At 35.6% G+C, this 17,602-nt stretch overlaps 3 protein-coding genes across 7 annotated transcripts in view; 1 reads left to right on the plus strand and 2 right to left on the minus strand.

Annotated features, from left to right (window-relative positions):
- The window catches only part of LOC125222599 (cell division cycle-associated 7-like protein), a 95,563-nt gene that overhangs the window by 51,633 nt on the left and 26,328 nt on the right, over positions 1-17,602 (minus strand). The gene's annotated exons all lie outside the window — the stretch shown is intronic.
- Positions 556-3,767, plus strand: LOC125222642. 3 transcript variants are annotated; one of them, XM_048125370.1, is made up of 6 exons: positions 556-627; positions 711-797; positions 2,523-2,892; positions 3,081-3,178; positions 3,416-3,476; positions 3,579-3,767. In XM_048125370.1, the coding sequence occupies exons 3-6, from the start codon at positions 2,722-2,724 to the stop codon at positions 3,630-3,632; spliced, it is 384 nt and encodes a 127-aa protein (XP_047981327.1). In that variant the 5' UTR covers positions 556-627; positions 711-797; positions 2,523-2,721; the 3' UTR covers positions 3,633-3,767. The 3 variants fall into 3 exon arrangements, 1 of the variants encoding a protein (XP_047981327.1); XR_007176596.1 differs by lacking the exons at positions 556-627; positions 711-797 and adding an exon at positions 3,275-3,340 and having other exon boundaries at positions 2,529-2,892; XR_007176594.1 differs by lacking the exons at positions 556-627; positions 711-797 and having other exon boundaries at positions 2,529-2,892; positions 3,275-3,476.
- LOC125222623 (cell division cycle-associated 7-like protein) lies at positions 9,701-17,465 on the minus strand. 3 transcript variants are annotated; one of them, XM_048125359.1, is made up of 6 exons: positions 16,853-17,465; positions 16,567-16,798; positions 16,281-16,378; positions 16,111-16,197; positions 15,963-16,043; positions 9,701-9,795 (listed from the first exon to the last, which is right to left on the minus strand). In XM_048125359.1, the coding sequence occupies exons 1-6, from the start codon at positions 16,930-16,932 to the stop codon at positions 9,792-9,794; spliced, it is 582 nt and encodes a 193-aa protein (XP_047981316.1). In that variant the 5' UTR covers positions 16,933-17,465; the 3' UTR covers positions 9,701-9,791. The 3 variants fall into 3 exon arrangements, with proteins under 3 accessions (XP_047981316.1, XP_047981309.1, XP_047981300.1); XM_048125352.1 differs by lacking the exon at positions 9,701-9,795 and adding an exon at positions 15,624-15,871 and having other exon boundaries at positions 15,983-16,043; positions 16,567-16,765; positions 16,820-17,463; XM_048125343.1 differs by lacking the exon at positions 9,701-9,795 and adding an exon at positions 15,624-15,871 and having other exon boundaries at positions 15,983-16,043; positions 16,853-17,460.

Below are 17,602 nucleotides of genomic sequence, written 5' to 3' on the forward strand. Positions count from 1 at the left end.
TCTCTTAAAGGCGAGAAAAGGAATCGGCAAAGAAAATTTAATGCAGATGACATCGAAAGATTCTAGGGAAATTTCCCAATTTTGCCAATATAAGTATTGAAAACTGTCGCCGCTGCTCATTCCGAAACCATCAAAACCACAGCGCCGGAGATTTCAGAAGAAAGAAAACTGAATTAAGTAAAATTTCCGGTGTTGGATATCCGTATACTACACAGAAATGGCGGTTGAAGCATCCCTAGGTAATTCTGTGGCGTCTCCGTCGGCAGAGAACGTTAAATCAACCGGAAAATCGGATGCCGGTAGCCAAGTTAGTAAATCTGGTGACGGGGTATATTGCCATCAGGTAAGTCCTATTCATACCGAAAACTCCCGATTTACTTTTTATTTATTGTATTTCATTTAAGCTGCGATGGATCTGATCATTGAGCTGCAGAATTTCAATTCACTCTTAAATTCATATAGCTGTGGAGATGAATGTGCCTAAATTGGTTTTTCGTTTCTTTTTCTCACATGTAAACTCAATGCTGCAGTGTCGTCAAAAAAACAGGCTCCCGCAGCAGTATGCAGGAATCATACGAAGAAGAAACCCTGTTCAGTAAAGATATGTCGCAGATGCCTATGGAACAGGTTCTAAACGTTTTCTGTTTACTAAGATTAGCTCTTGATTTAGGTACTCGAAACGGCAAGTAAATTGAAGTTCTTGGATCCAGGTATGGTGAAGAGGTGGAGGAAGTAGCTAGTTTGGAGGAATGGAAGTGCCCGAAATGCAGGGGCGCTTGCAACTGCAGTGTGTGCTTGTGAGTTTTCTGACTTATTTATCCATGATCGTATGGTGTTTTACTGTTTAACATCCGTGTCATTCAGGAAGAGAAGAGGCCTTCAACCCATGGGTGTACTTACCAATGCATGTATAGTTTAATTTTGATTGATGCAATCAATAAAACGTGTTTCAAAAATGCATACATGGAAAGCGTAACTAGTTTTTCAAATTCGTTAAGTCATTTATTCTTTCTTAGAATTGAAGTTGTAGGCCTTTGGAGAAAGGTGATGGAGAGAGTTATAAATCATGGTGACCTTATCAGTGTATATAGTACGGAGTATTATATATTTATTACCTAAGAGCATCTACAATGGATGCCCTAGTAGAAGCCCTAGTGGTTGCCACGTCAGCATGCCCTATCTTTCTGCAATGGTGGAGCCCTAGTGCATGCCCTATCTCTTATCCACTTTTCATTTCAATTTTAAATCATTGTTTTTTAATTTTGTTTTTATTTAAACTAAAATACCAAAATAGTATATTATATTAAACACCACAAATGCAAAAAATAAAAAACTACATTACTTAATTTAAAAGTGAAACTACATCATATACTTTGCTTAAAAAAAAAACTACATTAAAACTAAAATACTAAATTAAAAAAAACCAAACTAGTCATCTAAATTTGGTGTGTGAAAAGTGAAAAAAATGGAGTATTTATAGTGTTTTTAATTAGGATTTATATAATTTATAAAAATAAAATAGTGACGAGGGTATAAGCTAATTTCAATCACTAAATTAAGTTTTTACTCTCTATTCCCTTTGTCAATAAACAGTAGTCTCCTTTTTCTATTTTGGTTGGTTCTACAAAATTAGCCCATTACCCTGTTTGGCAACTTTTCACTCTTATGGCTGGGTTCATTCTTCACAAATAATATTTCAATTACTTTATAGAATCTCTTTTATACTTTAACAATTTTGTATTAAAAACTGTGTCATTCCGAAATCCCTAATTTTAGGGGACAGTTGATTGCAAAATAATTTGTTGTATCATAATAATGAATAAATAAATAAATAAATATTAAAATTAGATGAATATTAAATAGATTTGATACAACTAATCTCTTATTATAATATACATAACTAAATTATCTTCAAATTATAATAAAATACTAAGAATGTTTTTTAAAAATTTTCTTGATAAAATAAACATTTTTAGAATGTAAAAAAAATATAAAAAATAAAATTTTAAATTAAATATTCATGTTATAACTTAGATCCATCTTAAATTTTTGTTCCATGTAATAATTTAATTATATATCCTACTAAAATATTCCATGACTAGAAATGGATGTGATGATGACATGAACACTCAAACTCAGGATGATTTCTAAAACCCATGAGGCTACAAGAGGCATTTCAACTGAGGGAGCACTATTTACACGTTCCTTGAATGCGTATTCGGAATACGGCGTATTTGGAATATGCATTTCAAGAGTGCATCTCACTAGAAGTAAATACGCATTTGCCAAATAATAACTCTACACATCATTCCACTAACACTACTTTTCACTTACTTTTTCTCCAACTCTCTTACTTTTTTCTCTTCTCTCTTACTTTACCAATTATACATTAAAAACCGTGCCATACACAAATTACTCTATTTTTTGTGGACGGAGGGAGTATTATTTTTATTGAGTTAATAGTTAATTTTGAATGAATAAATTCAGTGTGATATATTATAACAGTACGACTCTGTTTACAGTTCACTGCTACCCATAGATACAAAGACAACCATTTCTCTTGAAGGCGGGAAAAGGAATCGGCAAAGAAAATTTAATGCAGATGACTTCGAAAGATTCTACGGCAAAATTTCCCAATTCTGCCGATAAGTATTGAGAACTGTCGCCGCTGCACATTACGAAACCATCAAAACCACAGCGCCGGCAAGTTCAGATTTCAGAATGAAGGAAAATTTCCGGTGTTGGATATCTGAATACAACACAGAAATGGCGGTTGAAGCATCCCTAGGTAATTATGTGGCGTCTCCATCAGCAGAGCACGTTAAATCAACCGGAAAATCGGCTGCCGGTAGCCAAGTTAGTAATTCTGGTGACGGAGTATATTGCCATCAGGTAAGTCCTATTCATACCGAAAACTCCTGATTCATTTTTTTTATTTATAGTATTTCATTTAAGCTTGGATGGATCTGGTCATTGAACTGCAGAATTTAACTTCACTCTTAAATTCATATAGCTGTGGACATGAATGTGCCTAAACTGGTTTTCGTTTCTTTTTCTCGCATGTAAACTCATTGCTGCAGTGTCGTCAAAAAACCAGGGCTCCCGCAGCAGCATGCAAGAATCTTGCGAAGAAGAAACTCTGTTCAGTAAAGATGTGTTGCAGATGCCTATGGAACAGGTTCTAAACGTTTTCTGTTTACTAGGATTAGCTCTTGATTTAGGTACTCGAAGTGGAAAGTGAATTGAAGTTGTTGGATCCATGTACGATGAAAAGGTGGAGGAAGTAGCTAGTTTGGAGGAATGGAAGTGCCCGAAATGCAGGGGCGTTTGCAATTGCAGTGTGTGCATTTGAGTTTTCTTACTTATTTATCCATGATCGTCTGGTGTTTTACTGTTGTAAATCCATGTCATTCAGGAGGAGAAAGGGCCTTCAACCCATGGGTGTACTTACCAGGGCAGCAAAAGCGACTGGAAAGGTTAGCAAAAGCGACTGGAAAGGGCCTTAAAGATAATAGTTGCTGATTTTGTGATCTGCCGCATTATTTTTTATCTAATGTTGTGCTTCTGAAAATTAACAGGATGTTTTATCTGCTAGAAAGAAAGGAAGAAAGGGAAGGAAAGTTTGGATATAGATGATAATACCTCTTTGAAGAGAATGAAACATTCTAAACTGGCTGAAACCAGCCATACTATTCGTGAAGAAATTGTGCTGCCACTGGAAACCGGCCAAACATTCAAATTGTGTTGAATTGATAATTATACTTGTACTTTTTACTGTGTGTGTGTGTTTGAAGAGATTCAAATGAGAATACTTATTTAAATTTAGAACATGAGCATGGAGATCGACGACAAATGCATCACTCAGTTGTTCCAGGGAGCTCCTCTTCTTCATAAAGGCCTGCTGCAAATGCCTTCGCCATCTCACTCAAATTAGCCTTAGCCAGATTTGCCACCGAATATCGGCTTTTAGTGTTAGTCCTCTCAGGGCTGTAGCGCTTAGCCGGTATCCCACGAGCGCTTCTTGGTGGAAGTATGTACCGCCCAGTGTCACCATTAATGGCTGCATTTTCATCTTCACCAGAACCGTTAGGAATAACAATTGTACAATCTGAGTTGGTTTCAGGAATTACCTCGGATATCACTAGAGGAGGACTTAACTGCGGTGTAGCCGGCTGAGGAGGCTCTACAATAGACGAGATAGGCTCGGCGGTGACACTAACTTGCTCTGTTGGTTCCACTGTTGAGTTGCCTAATTGTGGTGACGCAGCCCAACTAAGGGGTCTAATGCTATCACTCGAATTCTCCCCTTGGCTATCAACACTCTCTTCCTGACCCCGGTCTGGGCTTGGAAAAAATATTCACATTTTAGGAAATTACAGTTCATGGTCGTTATTATTTTCCTAGAAACCGGGTCATAGCATCGGTACCCTTTTTAGTTAATCCCATACCCCAACAAAACACATTTAAGAGCACAAGCAGAAAATTTACTTCTTTCATGTTTGGGAATGTGCACATAAACAGAGCAGCCGAAGACATGAAGGGGAAGCGTGGGGGGTTCGGAAATTTTAGCTAGGGCCCAAAGAACCTGTAAGGGGGTTTTCATTTCCAAAATTTTTGTAGAAAGGCGGTTTATTAGATACACAGCAGTGGCAACAGCTCCTGGCCACAAAAGTTTTGGGACATTTGAATCAAAAAATAGGGCACGAGTGACTTCCAAGATTAACCAATTTTTTCGTTCTACTACTCCATTCTGTTAGGGGGTATAAGGGCAAGTTATTTGATGAACTAGACCTTTATTCCTAAAAAACTCAGCCATCTCCTTATTAACAAACTCCCCACCGTTATCATCAGATCGAAGAATTTTAATAGGAGTTTGAAATTGTGTTTGAATCATAGTGAAGAATAAGACAAATTTTTCAAAAACTTCAGATTTATTTTTCAAAAATATATCCAAGTTAATCTCGTGCAATCATCCACAAATATGAGAAAGTATCTAAAACCGTGATCACCAATAATAGGCGTAGGGCCCACACATCAACATGCACTAAAGAGAAAATATCTTGAACACGAGCCTCACTAGACTTGAAAGACTGTCTGTGGCTTTTCGCCAAAACACAAGATTCACACGAAATGTCTTTAAACTTAGAAAATTTGGGAAAAAGAAATTTAAAATAACCCGAGGAAGGATGTCCCTATCTGCGGTGCCACAACTAGGCTTCTCGGTCAGCAGATTCGTGAGCAAGCATCGTCGTGCCAACTTGTTGAGTAATCTCATCCACATAGTAAAGACCTTGACGCTCAGTGCCATGCCCAATTATCCTCCTGGTCCTGATATCTTGTAACACACAAAAATTGAGATGCATCAGTAATGTACAATTGAGATCTTTAGTCACATGGCTAATGGACATGAGTTTATGGGATAGTTTGGGCACATAGAGGCAGTTGGAGAGTTTTAGGGTTGGCGAAATTTCTATGGTCCCACTCCCACGAACGGCAGTTAATTCCCCATCAGCGGTCTGGATTGAACTTTTAGTTGCCTCATCAAACATTGAAAAATCATTTTTATCATACGACATCGTATCCGTAGCCCCACAATCAAATATCCATCCACTCTCCTTAGGGTCGGTTCTACTTTGAGCCATACATGCAATTGAAATTTTTTCTAAGGGTTTGGGGTGGCATATGATATTTTAGGCAATTTTGGAACTGATTTTCGAGATTTAACATGTTGGGGGCCAATTTGGACACAAGGAGTTGTATAGGGGTCAAATTGCACATTTATCACATGATGGGGTGCTATTTCAGTATCACAAATAAACTGAGGACCTGATTGCAAGAAAATTGGTGGATTAGGGCTGGTATACCCTAAGAGCATCCCCAGTGGGGATGGACTTCCCATAGCCTTCCCGACGGACTTCCCAAAAACACCTCCTGCCACGTCATAAAGACCTCTCATAGCCTTCCCAGCACTGCCACGTAGTATAAAAATACTACTCCCTCCGTCCCACTGAAGATTACCCACTTTCCTTTTTGGTTTATCCAACTAAGATCACTCATTACTAAAAATGAAAACATTTTTATCTCTACTTTATTCTTTCTCTTACTTTACTCTCTACACTTGGCACACAAAATAAAGTTGTATAAAATCTCGTGCTGTCCATGAAATGGGTCATCTTCCTTGGGACGGAGGGAGTACCATAGATCATAGGAGCTGGGATACAAACCGACAGCCTCAAAGCAACAAGACTAAAGGGTAAACCAACTGTGCCAAGCTATAATTTATACTCCCTCTGGCCTTGAAAAGTATGAATTTGGTTTGGCATGAGTTAGAATGTATAATTGATAAAGTAAGAGATGGATAGATAGATAATCTATAAATAGAAAGATAGATAGAAAAGTTTTTAAAGTATTGTTAGTGGAGAATTGCAAGAGTTAATGAAAAACATACGGTAATTTTCAACTAGTGTTCGCATTGTCAGAAAGCAACAATGAGTTGTCATAATTGTAACCGATAATACTTTTCATGTTCGAATAAGATATACATAGGAAATGATACATATGACAATTGGCGTTATAACTAGTGTCGGCAGACAATGAGTTGTCATAATTGCAACCGGTAATACTATTGCTTTTCGAATAAGTAAAAAAATATATATAATTAGGTATCACGAGAGATGTAAATAGGAAATGATACATCGGGTATGGGTACCCGCTGCTGGTATTCGGGGCATCAAATGAGGGTAGGGGAATTTCGATTTTTAGGGTGCAAGTACACGCGGAATTTTTGTAATTTAGGGCAAAAAATAAAACATAGATTTCTGAAAGGGGAATATTATTTTGACTTATAAATATGGAAATAACCACATTTCAAAAATGCGTATTTACTTCTAGTGAGACACATTCTTGAAATGCGTGTTCCAGATACACCGTATTTCAAATATGTGTTCAAGGAACGCGAAATTTGTGCTCCCTAAGCTGAACGTCGTATTCAAAATACACATTCAAGGACGCATTTTCGGGTGCAGGTGCCGGCTGCTATTTCTTAATTTAGGGCGAAAATAAAACTTAGATTTCCGAAAGGGGAATATTTTTTAACTTGTAATTATGGACATTTGGCTGATGGGTATTTAGTTCTAGTTGGACGCATTGAATGGCATATATAAATACGCCGTATTCCGAATATGTATTCAAGGAACGCGTAATTAGTGCTCCTTCAGGTGAACGCTTAATTAGTTGGACGCGTCTTTGCTGGAAATGACACACCTTTGATTTTCGAAAGTCACACTCGTTCCTTTCTCCACCAACTATCCTACACTTAGAAGGTTTTGGTCTAATTTGGGAAAAAAAATTGACATCAGATAATAGCTTCATACCTTCAGTTCCTTCAAGCAATATATACTGCATTTGCCTTACCTGCAGCTATATAGCCCTACCTCCTGTTTCAACGACAATGCAATTGCCAATATCTCTTAATAGGTGCAGTGGTTGTAGTGGCTTGAAACTCTCTATTGTTTCTAATTATCTTTTAACTACTATTTAAGATTGGAGGGAACTGATTAACGAGTTTTGCAATAGCCTCTTGCGATTAGAGATTTTTCTATTTTATCTTTTGTTTTTTTCTGTCCAGCGCCAATCACATGTAATCTATCATTCTCTAGCTTTCTACATATATAGGGGTTTAGGCCTGTCAAATTGGGTACCCGCGGATACCCGATCCGAAATTTTCAGGTACCCGATCCCGAAATTCCCAAAATCCAATACCCGATACCCGACCCGAATTTTATTTCGGGTACCCGAATACCCGACTCGGGTATCTAGTCCCGAAAGATCGGGTATCCAGTCCCAATTGTGATTTTTATTTTTTATTTTTATTTTTTGAAAATTAACTACAAACTTTTAGAATTTATTTAATATTATTTAATTCAAATTTAATACAAAGTTGAAGTACTAATATTCAAGTAAAAATAACTACAAACTTTTAGAAATTCAAAATTCTTATAGTAGCTCGAATTTAAGAGAAAATAACTACAAACTTTTAGGAATACAAAATTCTTGTAGTAGTTCGAATTTAAAAGAAAATAACTACAAACTTTGAAAAATACAAAATTCATAAGTTATACATATTAACATGTTTCGTCCATCCACAATAAGTCAATAACCATCAAAATTCATAAGTTCAAACATTCATCCTTTATAAATATCACAATTCAATAATTCATAAGAATCAAGATCTAACAATAATATCATCAAAAAATTCAAAATTATAAATATTACAAGTCAATGAAATTAAAATGTAATTAAAAAGTTAAATTACATATCTTATATGCTAACTATTAAGTACTCCCTCCGTCCCAGTGAAGATGACCGACTTTCCTTTTTAGTGTGTCCCAACCAAGATGACCCGTTACTTAAAATGAAAACACATTTATCTCTACTTTATTCCCTTTCTCTTACTTTACTCTCTCATCTCAACAAACAAAATAAAGTTGCATAAAATCCCATGTCACCCAAGGAAGGGGTCATCTTCCTTGGGACGGAGAGAGTATTAATTAATTTATAGTTAAGAAATTAAATTACATTTAATTATAATAAAAATATAATTTATTAATTTTAGAAAATAAATCGGATAATTCGGGTATACCCGATCGGATATCGGGATAGCCGATACTCGATAATCCAAAATTCATACTACCCGATCCCGATCCGATACCCAAAAAATCGGGTTTCGGGTATCCACTTATCCGACTTTTTCGGATTTGGATATCGGGTATCTATAGGGGTTAGTTCCATAGTGAGAATTACATTTTATGTAAGAATGGGAGAACACCACCCGGAGCATATAATATTTTAATGATATAAATCACCACATTCGTCGTGATATTATATGCATTACAAAAAATGGAATTTTCATCTATGGGATTCTATCCCGGAGTGATGCATTTGTCGTCGATCTCCATGCTCATGTTCTCAATTTAAATAAGGATTCTCATTTGAATCTCTTCAAACACACACACACAAATACGGACCCGTATTTAACAATAAAAATTAGTAGTATATTACAGAACTTATCAGGTCAACACAATTTGAATGTTTGGCAGGTTTCCACAGGCAGCACAATTTCATCACGAATAGTGTGGCTGGTTTCAGCCAGTTTGGAATGTTTCATTCTCTTCGAAGAGGTATTATCATCTACATCCAAACTTTCCTTTCCTTTCTTTCTAGCACATAATACATCCAGTTAATTTTCAGAAGCACAACTTTAGATAAAAAAAATTATGCAGATAGTATGATTTGTTTCATGCAATGTGTGTGCAGGGTGCAGATCAAACAGGTCTAGAGGATTCATCTTCTCCACTTGGCACACAAAATAAAGTTGTATAAAATCTCGTGCCCCACAAGAAATGGGTCATCTTCATAGGGACGATTGCGCACAGAACAACTAGATCTGAACTAAGAGCGGAAAAGTGAAGGTGATGAATGATGATTCATTCTTCGATCTCTCTTCATGTTGTCTCTATTTATTGCCGAGTCTCGAACTTCTAGGGTAATTCTTCTGCTGAATTGTCGATTTTGCTCTCCTAGAAAGTCCTTCAAAAAGATATTTTCCGCTCCCAGCTGCTTCCTCGATCTCCTCGGTCAGGTTGCAGACTGGCTTCTTCACTCTATTTTCCTCCGATTTCCTTCAGTTTCCCTGACCTGGCAGATTCTCTACGCACCTAAACTTAAAACGTGTATTAGTTTATGGAAATCATAGAATTTAACTCCATAACTGATGCAAGAAATTGGCCTTATCACCCATGAATTACCAACCTTTCCAGTCGCTTTTGATGCCCTGGTAAGTACACCCAAGGGTTGAAGGCCCCTTCTCTTCCTGAATGACACGGATGTTAAACAGTAAAACACCAGACGATCATGGATAAATAAGTCAGAAAACTCACATGCACACACTGCAGTTGCAAATGCCCCTGCATTTCGGGCACTTCCATTCCTCCAAACTAGCTACTTCCTCCACCTTTTCACCGTACCTGGATCCAAGAACTTCAATTCACTTTCCACTTCGAGTACCTATATCAAGAGCTAATCCTAGTAAACAGAAAACGTTTAGAACCTGTTCCATAGGCATCTGCAACACATCTTTACTGAACAGAGTTTCTTGCATTTTACCCGCCCTACCTCGCTACCTCCTGTTTCAACCACAATGCCATTGCCAACATCTCTTAATAGGTGCAGTGGTTATAGTGGCTTAAACTCTCTATTGTTGCTAATTATCTCTGAGCTAGGGTTTAAGATTGGAGGGACCTGATTAACGAGTTTTTCAAGTTTATAATATGACTGTGGCAGATTTGGGTCGTTTCTAATATTTTCTTCCACCTTTGTGTACATGCTTGTTTTGACATAGTGCCGCAGTTAATAGAGATGCAGTAGATTAGATAGAGATGTTATGTTTATATTCTGTAATGTTTGTCTTCTGATATTTGGCTGATTAGGTTAAACTATTGTTCGGTTGATATGGGTCTAGGCTTTTATTAAGGTTTGTTAGTATTTTATTTATAAGACAATGTTTCCTACGTTGCATTGATCAAAAAAATTTAATTTTAGAGATCAGCGTCTATGATCATGCCTCTTGCGATTAGAGATTTTTCTATTCTATCTTTTGTTTTTCTTCTGTTCTTTTACGGCGCCAATCACATGTACTCTATCACTCTCTAGCTCTCTACATATATAGGAGTTGGGTCCGTAGTGAGAATTACATATTATGTAAGAATGGAAGAACACACCCGGAGCATATAATGATATAGATAACCACATTCGCCTTGAAATTAACTGCATTAGAAAAAATGGAATTTCCATGTATGGGATTCAATCCCCGAGTGATGCATTTGTCATAGATCTCCATACTCATGTTCCCAATTTAAATAGGGATTCTCATTTGAATCTAAGTATGAGAAGATGAAGACATCTGATATAAGACTAGTTTCATAACTGGTGTATTTACTGATGAGAATGTTTAATTACCTGGCCTCTTGCTTCAAAAACCTTATGTATAGCTTCTTCTGCCTTCTGGTAAAATTGTGTTTTTTGGTGTTTTATCCAATTTCTTAGCTTTCTGTGAATAAAGGAAATCAATCTAGGTGAGAAATGAAAAGTGAGTGGCATGTATAACTTAAAACATAATGATCCTTACTTTTTCCCAAGAGCATGAATGCATAGCAGATTTAAGACCCTAAGCACGTCTGAAGCATTTAAAGCATCATAGTCGGCAGCCTTCTCTAAATAATGCATCCCCAACATTTTAAGAACACGTTCTGATTCAGCAAAGCATTTCTTTAGCACACTGAACCACGATCCCGGATGCGGCTTTGCAACCCTATACACATTTGGACTTATAAATATGGAAAATATTTACACATTTGACTTATAAATATGGAAAGAACGCATTTGGCAAATGCGTATTTACTTCTAGTGAGACGCATTCTTGAAATACATATTCCAAATTCCGAATACACATTCAACGAACGTGTAAATAGTGCTCCCTCAGCTGAAATGCCTCTTGTAGCCTCGTGGGTTTTAGAAATCATCATGAGTTTGAGTGTTCGTGTCATCATCCCATCCATTTCTAGCCATGGAGTATTTTAGCAGGATATATAATTAAATTATTACATGGAACGAAAATTTTAAGATGGATCCAAGTTGTATCATGAATATTTAATTTAAAATTTTAGTTTTTATATATATTTTTTTACATTCTAAAAATGTTTATTTTATCAAGAAAAAATTTAAAAAACATTTTTAATATTTTATTACTAACATAAAGATAATTTAGTTATGTATATTATAATAAGAGATTAGTTGTATAAAATCTATTTAAATAGCATATAATAAGAGATTAGTTGTATCATATAATAAGAGATTAGTTGTATCAAATCTATTTAGTTATAATATTTTCCGGTTGATTTAACGTTCTCTGCCGACGGAGACGCCACAGAATTACCTAGGGATGCTTCAACCGCCATTTCTGTGTAGTATTTGGATATCCAACACCGGAAATTTTACTTAATTCAGTTTTCTTTCGTTTGAAATCTCCGGCGCTGTGGTTTTGATGGTTTCGGAATGAGCAGCTGTGACAGTTTTCAATATTTATATTGGCAAAATTGGGAAATTTCCCTAGAATCTTTCGAAGCATCTGCATTAAATATTTACAGTCACATAAACACACTGAATTTATTTATTCAAAATTAACTATTGACACAATAGGTATATTAATTTATTATATTTTGACTTCATTCTCATTTATACGCATATTTATAACTTTATTACAGTATTTTAGATTTTAAGTTACATAAACGGCTAGAAGCACACCGTATAAAGTGCAGGACATGTAAATCTTTATTTTTGCATTGATGTTTGCACTATGTGTAATATAAAGTCATATGTAACCAAATGCAAGTAAACGGATCCAAAATTTCTACAGTGGGATATTGAGAACTTTTCGGTGCTTGCATTGTTTGCAACCTAGATAATAGGGGATTGCGAGATAAATAAATATGAAATGATACATATGACAATTGTTGTCATAACTAGGGTCTGCATTGTCATAAAAGAAACAATGAGTTGTCATAACTGCAACCGGTAATACTCTTCCTTTTCAAATAAGCAAAAGAACTACTCCCTTCGTCCCAGACTAAGCGAAATGTTTCATTTTCGCATGTGTTTTGGAAAATGATAATAAATATTTAGAGTGAAGAGAAAATAACGTAAGAGAGATAATATTGTAGAAGAGAGTTTTATCTACGCTATTCTCTTTCTTACTTTACTTTTTTCTTCGCTCTAACTATTTATTATTATGTTCGCAAAACATGTGCGAAAATGAAACATCTCGCTTAGGCCAGGACAGAGGGAGTATATAATACTTAATTGCGAGAGATAAAAAATAAGAAATGATACATATGGTAATTGTTGTTATAACTAGTGTCGCATTGTCTATAAAAGCAACATTCATATGTTATAATTACAACCGGTAATACTCTTCATTTTTGAATAAGAAAAAAAATTAGTAGTACTTGGATTGCAAGAGAAAAATAGGAAATTTATACATATGGTAATTGTCATTATAACTAGTATCAACATTGTTCGTAAAACAACTAATATATATCATGATACCACATATTATAAATCTATAATGTAGAATTTTGTAAATAATCGTAATTCTAAAAAGTATAATACACGTTAAAAAAATCTAAACAAAAACATAAACGATAAATCTGCAATATATAATTTGGTAGATATATATTTCATCCGTTCATGAAAAATAGTCTCATTTTATCATTTTTGTGTGTCCATGAAAAATAGCCTTATTTCATTAAATGGGAACATTATCTCATACTTTATTCACATTTTCTCATTTTCTCTCTTACTAATCTTTATCTTCTCTCTCTTACTTTTTCTCTTTTTACTATCCTATTTAATCTACTTTTTCACCCCATCTATTAATTTACTAATTTCTCATTAAAATATATGTTCACAAATAAAATTATTTTTCGTGAACGGAGTAGGAAGTAATAATTATAAAAAGTATATTTTCACATAAAATGAATAAAAATATGAAATATTAAGAAAAATGTAAAATTATTAAGGAGCATAAAATATTATAGGGATAGTATAAAAATACTACTCCTTCCGTCTCACTGAAAATGACCCACTTTCCTTTTTGGTTTATCTAACTAAGATGACTCATTACTAAAAATGAAAACACTTTTATCTCTACTTCATTCTTTCTCTTACTTTACTCTCTCCACTTGGCACACAAAATAAAGTTGTATAAAATCTCATGCCGCCCAAGAAATGGGTCATCTCCCTTGGGACGGAGGGAGTACCGTAGATCATAGGAGCCGGGATACAAACCGACAGCCTCAAAGCAACAAGACTAAAGGGTAATCCAATTGTGCCAAGATATAATTTATACTCCCTCTGGCCTTGAAAAGTATGAATTTGGTTTGACATGAGTTTGAATGTATAATTGATAAAGTAAAGGATAGATAGATAGATAGATAGATAATCTATAGATAGAAAGCTAGATAGAAAAGTTTTTAAATATTGTCAGTGGAGAATTGCGAGAGTTATATACAGTAATTTTCAACTAGTGTTCGCATTGTCAGAAAGCAACAATGAGTTGTCATAATTGCAACCGATAATACTTTTCATGTTCGAATAAGATATACATAGGAAATGATACAAATGACAATTGTCGTTATAACTAGTGTCGGCAGACAATGATTTGTCATAATTGCAACCGGTAATACTATTCCTTTTCGAATAAGTAAAAAAATATATATAATTAGGGATCGAGAGAGATGTAAATAGGAAATAATACATCGGGTATGGGTACCCGCTGCTGGTATTCGGGGCATCAAATGAGGGTAGGGGAAATTTTGATTTTTTGGGTGCAAGTACCCGCAGATTTTTTGTAATTTAGGGCAAAAATAAAACATAGATTTCTGAAAGGGGAATATTATTTTGACTTATAAATATGGAAAAACCGCATTTGGAAAATGCATATTTACTTCTAGTGAGACACATTCTTGAAATGCGTCTTCCAGATACGCCGTAATTCAAATATGTGTTCAAGGAACGCGAAATTTGTGCTCCCTTAGCTGAACGTCGTATTCAAAATACACATTCAAGGACGCTTTTTCGGGTGCAGGTACCGGCTGCTATTTCATAATTTAGGGCTAAAATAAAACTTAGATTACCGAAAGGGGAATATTTTTTTACTAAATATGGTCATTTGGCTTATGCGTATTTACTTCTAGTGGGACGCATTCTTGAATGGCATATATAAATACGTCGTATTCCGAATATGCATTCAAGGAACGCGTAATTAGTGCTCCTTGAGGTGAACGTGTAATGGTTGTGCTCCATCTTTTTGAATGATCAAATGCAAAGACTTTATTTTCCATTGGAATTTTGAAGAGAAATTTCCCATCTTTTTGTTGGAAATGACACACCTTTGATTTTCGAAAGTCACACTCGTTCCCTTCTCCACCAACTATCCTACACTAATTAGAAGGTTTTGGTCTAATTTGGAAAAAAAAATAGACATCAGATAATAGCTTCATACCTTCAGTTCCTTCAAGCAATACATATTGCATTTGCCTTTCCTGCGGCTATTCAGCCCTACCTCCCTACCTCCTTGCATTTGCCTTTCCTGCAGCTATTCAGCCCTACCTCCCTACCTCCTGTTACAACGACAATGCAATTGCCAACATCTCTTAATAGGTGCAGTGGTTGTAGTGGCTGGAAACTCTCTATTGTTGCTAATTCTCTTTCAGCTACGGTTTAAGAATGAAGGGAACTGATTAACAAGTTTCGCTATAGCCTCTTGCGATTAGAGATTTTTCTAATTTATCTTTTGTTTTTTTCTGTCCAGCGCCAATCACATGTATTCTATCAGTCTCTAGCTTTCTACATATATAGGGGTTAGTTCCATAGTGAGAATTACAATTTTATGTAAGAATGGAAGAACACCATCCGGAGCATATAATATTTTAATGATATAAATCACCACATTCTGCATTACAAAAAATGGAATTTTCATCTATGGGATTTAATCCCGGAGTGATGCATTTGTCGTCGATCTCCATGCTCATGTTCTCAATTTAAATAAGGATTCTCATTTGAATCTATTCAAAAACACACACACACACAAACATGGACCCGAATTTATCAATAAAAAGTAGTATAAATATTACAGAACTTATCAAGTGAACACAATTTGAATGTTTGGCTAGTTTCATTCTCTTCGAAGAGGTATTATCATCTACATCCAAACTTTCCTTCCCTTTCTTCCTTTCTTTCTACCAGATAATACATCCTGTTAATTTTCAGAAGCACAACATAAGATAAAAAATAAAGCAGCAGATCACAAAATTAGCAACTGTTATCTTTAAGCATTCTCCAGAGACCCATTCATGCCATTACCAACCTTTCCAGTCGCTTTTGATGCCCTGGTAAGTACACCCAAGGGTTGAAGGCCCCTTCTCTTCCTGAATGACACGGATGTTAAACAGTAAAACACCAGACGATCATGGATAAATAAGTCAGAAAACTCACATGCACACACTGCAGTTGCAAATGCCCCTGCATTTCGGGCACTTCCAATCCTCCAACTTAGCTACTTCCTCCACCTTTTCACCGTACCTGGATCCAAGAATTTCAGTTCACTTGCCAGTTCGAGTACCTAAATCAAGAGCTAATCCTAGTAAAAAGAAAACGTTTAGAACCTGTTCCATAGGCATCTGCAACACATCTTTACTGAACAGGGTTTCTTCTTCGTAAGATTCTTGCATGCTGCTGCTGGAGCCCTGGTTTTTTGACGACACTGCAGCAATGAGTTTACATGTGAGAAAAAGAAACGAAAACCAGTTTAGGCACATTCATTTCCACAGCTATATAAATTTAAGAGTGAAGTCAAATTCTGCAGCTCAATGACCAGATCCATCCAAGCTTAAATGAAATACAATATATAAAAAAAATGAATCAGGAGTTTTCGGTATGAATAGGACTTACCTGATGGCAATATACTCCGTCACCAGAATTACTAACTTGGCTACCGGCAGCCGATTTTCTGGTTGATTTAACGTTCTCTGCCGACGGAGATGCTACAGAACTACCTGGGGATGCTTCAACCGCCATTTCTGTGTAGTATTCAGATATCCAAGATCGGAAATTTTCCTTCATTCTGTTTTCCTTCTTCTGAAATCTGAACTTGCCGGCGCTGTGGTTTTGATGGTTTCGTAATGTGCAGCGGCGAAAGTTCTACTTGCCGGCGCTGTGGTTTTGATGGTTTCGTAATGTGCAGCGGCGAAAGTTCTCAATACTTATATAGGCAGAATTGGGAAATTTTGCCCTAGAATCTTTCAAAGTCATCTGCATTAAATTTTCTTTGCCGATTTCTCTGTCTTTCTATCTTAGCTCTGTTCCGTGTGTAGGAATGATCTGTAAACAGAGGCGTACAGTAATAATATACCACACTGAATTTATTCATTCAAAAATTAACTATTAACACAATAAAAATAATAATTTCTATATTGACTGCATTCTCATTATAATTCTCATTCACTAACCCAATTTAATTAGTACCATTTCCATAATTGAGCCCAAAAAATTAAGGGTATTCGCAATGACAATCGAAGAACAATTTAAGCAATTCATCACTCATAACAGCCACAGCTGAGTACCTCCTATAACTTCCATCATTACAAAAAAAACTTACTCTTTTAAAGACACCAAAATTGAGACGCAGCTACTATGGTTTGAAATTTTTTAAAAATAATCATAATTTATAACCCAAAAGGAAGCGTGTCTAAGTTGAGGAAAAATTAACTTAATCTTTTGTTTTCTAGGACTCTTCTAGTTGTGTCTCCTAATTTTAGTTTGGACACACAAATTAGCGTCCTTATTAGTATTAAAAATGTCCTTAGATGTTCTTTTTGTTGTAGTGCATACTAATTTCTATGAGTGCATATTCTCCCCAGGCATCTTTAAGATTCAGAACTGTCAGAATTCATCTTGTGTACTTATAAGTTTTCCAATAGTGTTCTGT

The sequence above is a fragment of the Salvia hispanica genome, chromosome 1 (assembly GCF_023119035.1).
Source record: "Salvia hispanica cultivar TCC Black 2014 chromosome 1, UniMelb_Shisp_WGS_1.0, whole genome shotgun sequence".
Classification (NCBI taxonomy): Eukaryota; Viridiplantae; Streptophyta; class Magnoliopsida; order Lamiales; family Lamiaceae; genus Salvia; species Salvia hispanica.

Bases quoted from the DNA above. Each gene is read 5' to 3' on its own strand.
- LOC125222642 (XM_048125370.1), top strand. From the start codon at position 2,722: ATGAAGGAAAATTTCCGGTGTTGGATATCTGAATACAACACAGAAATG. The intron at 2,893-3,080 runs GTAAGTCCTATT...TCATTGCTGCAG, and splicing joins ACGGAGTATATTGCCATCAG to TGTCGTCAAAAAACCAGGGC. The intron at 3,477-3,578 runs GTTAGCAAAAGC...GAAAATTAACAG, and splicing joins CAGCAAAAGCGACTGGAAAG to GATGTTTTATCTGCTAGAAA.
- LOC125222623 (XM_048125352.1), bottom strand. From the start codon at position 16,932: ATGCAGATGACTTTGAAAGATTCTAGGGCAAAATTTCCCAATTCTGCC. The intron at 16,379-16,566 runs GTAAGTCCTATT...TCATTGCTGCAG, and splicing joins ACGGAGTATATTGCCATCAG to TGTCGTCAAAAAACCAGGGC. The intron at 15,872-15,982 runs GTTGGTAATGGC...GAAAATTAACAG, and splicing joins CATCAAAAGCGACTGGAAAG to GATGTATTATCTGGTAGAAA.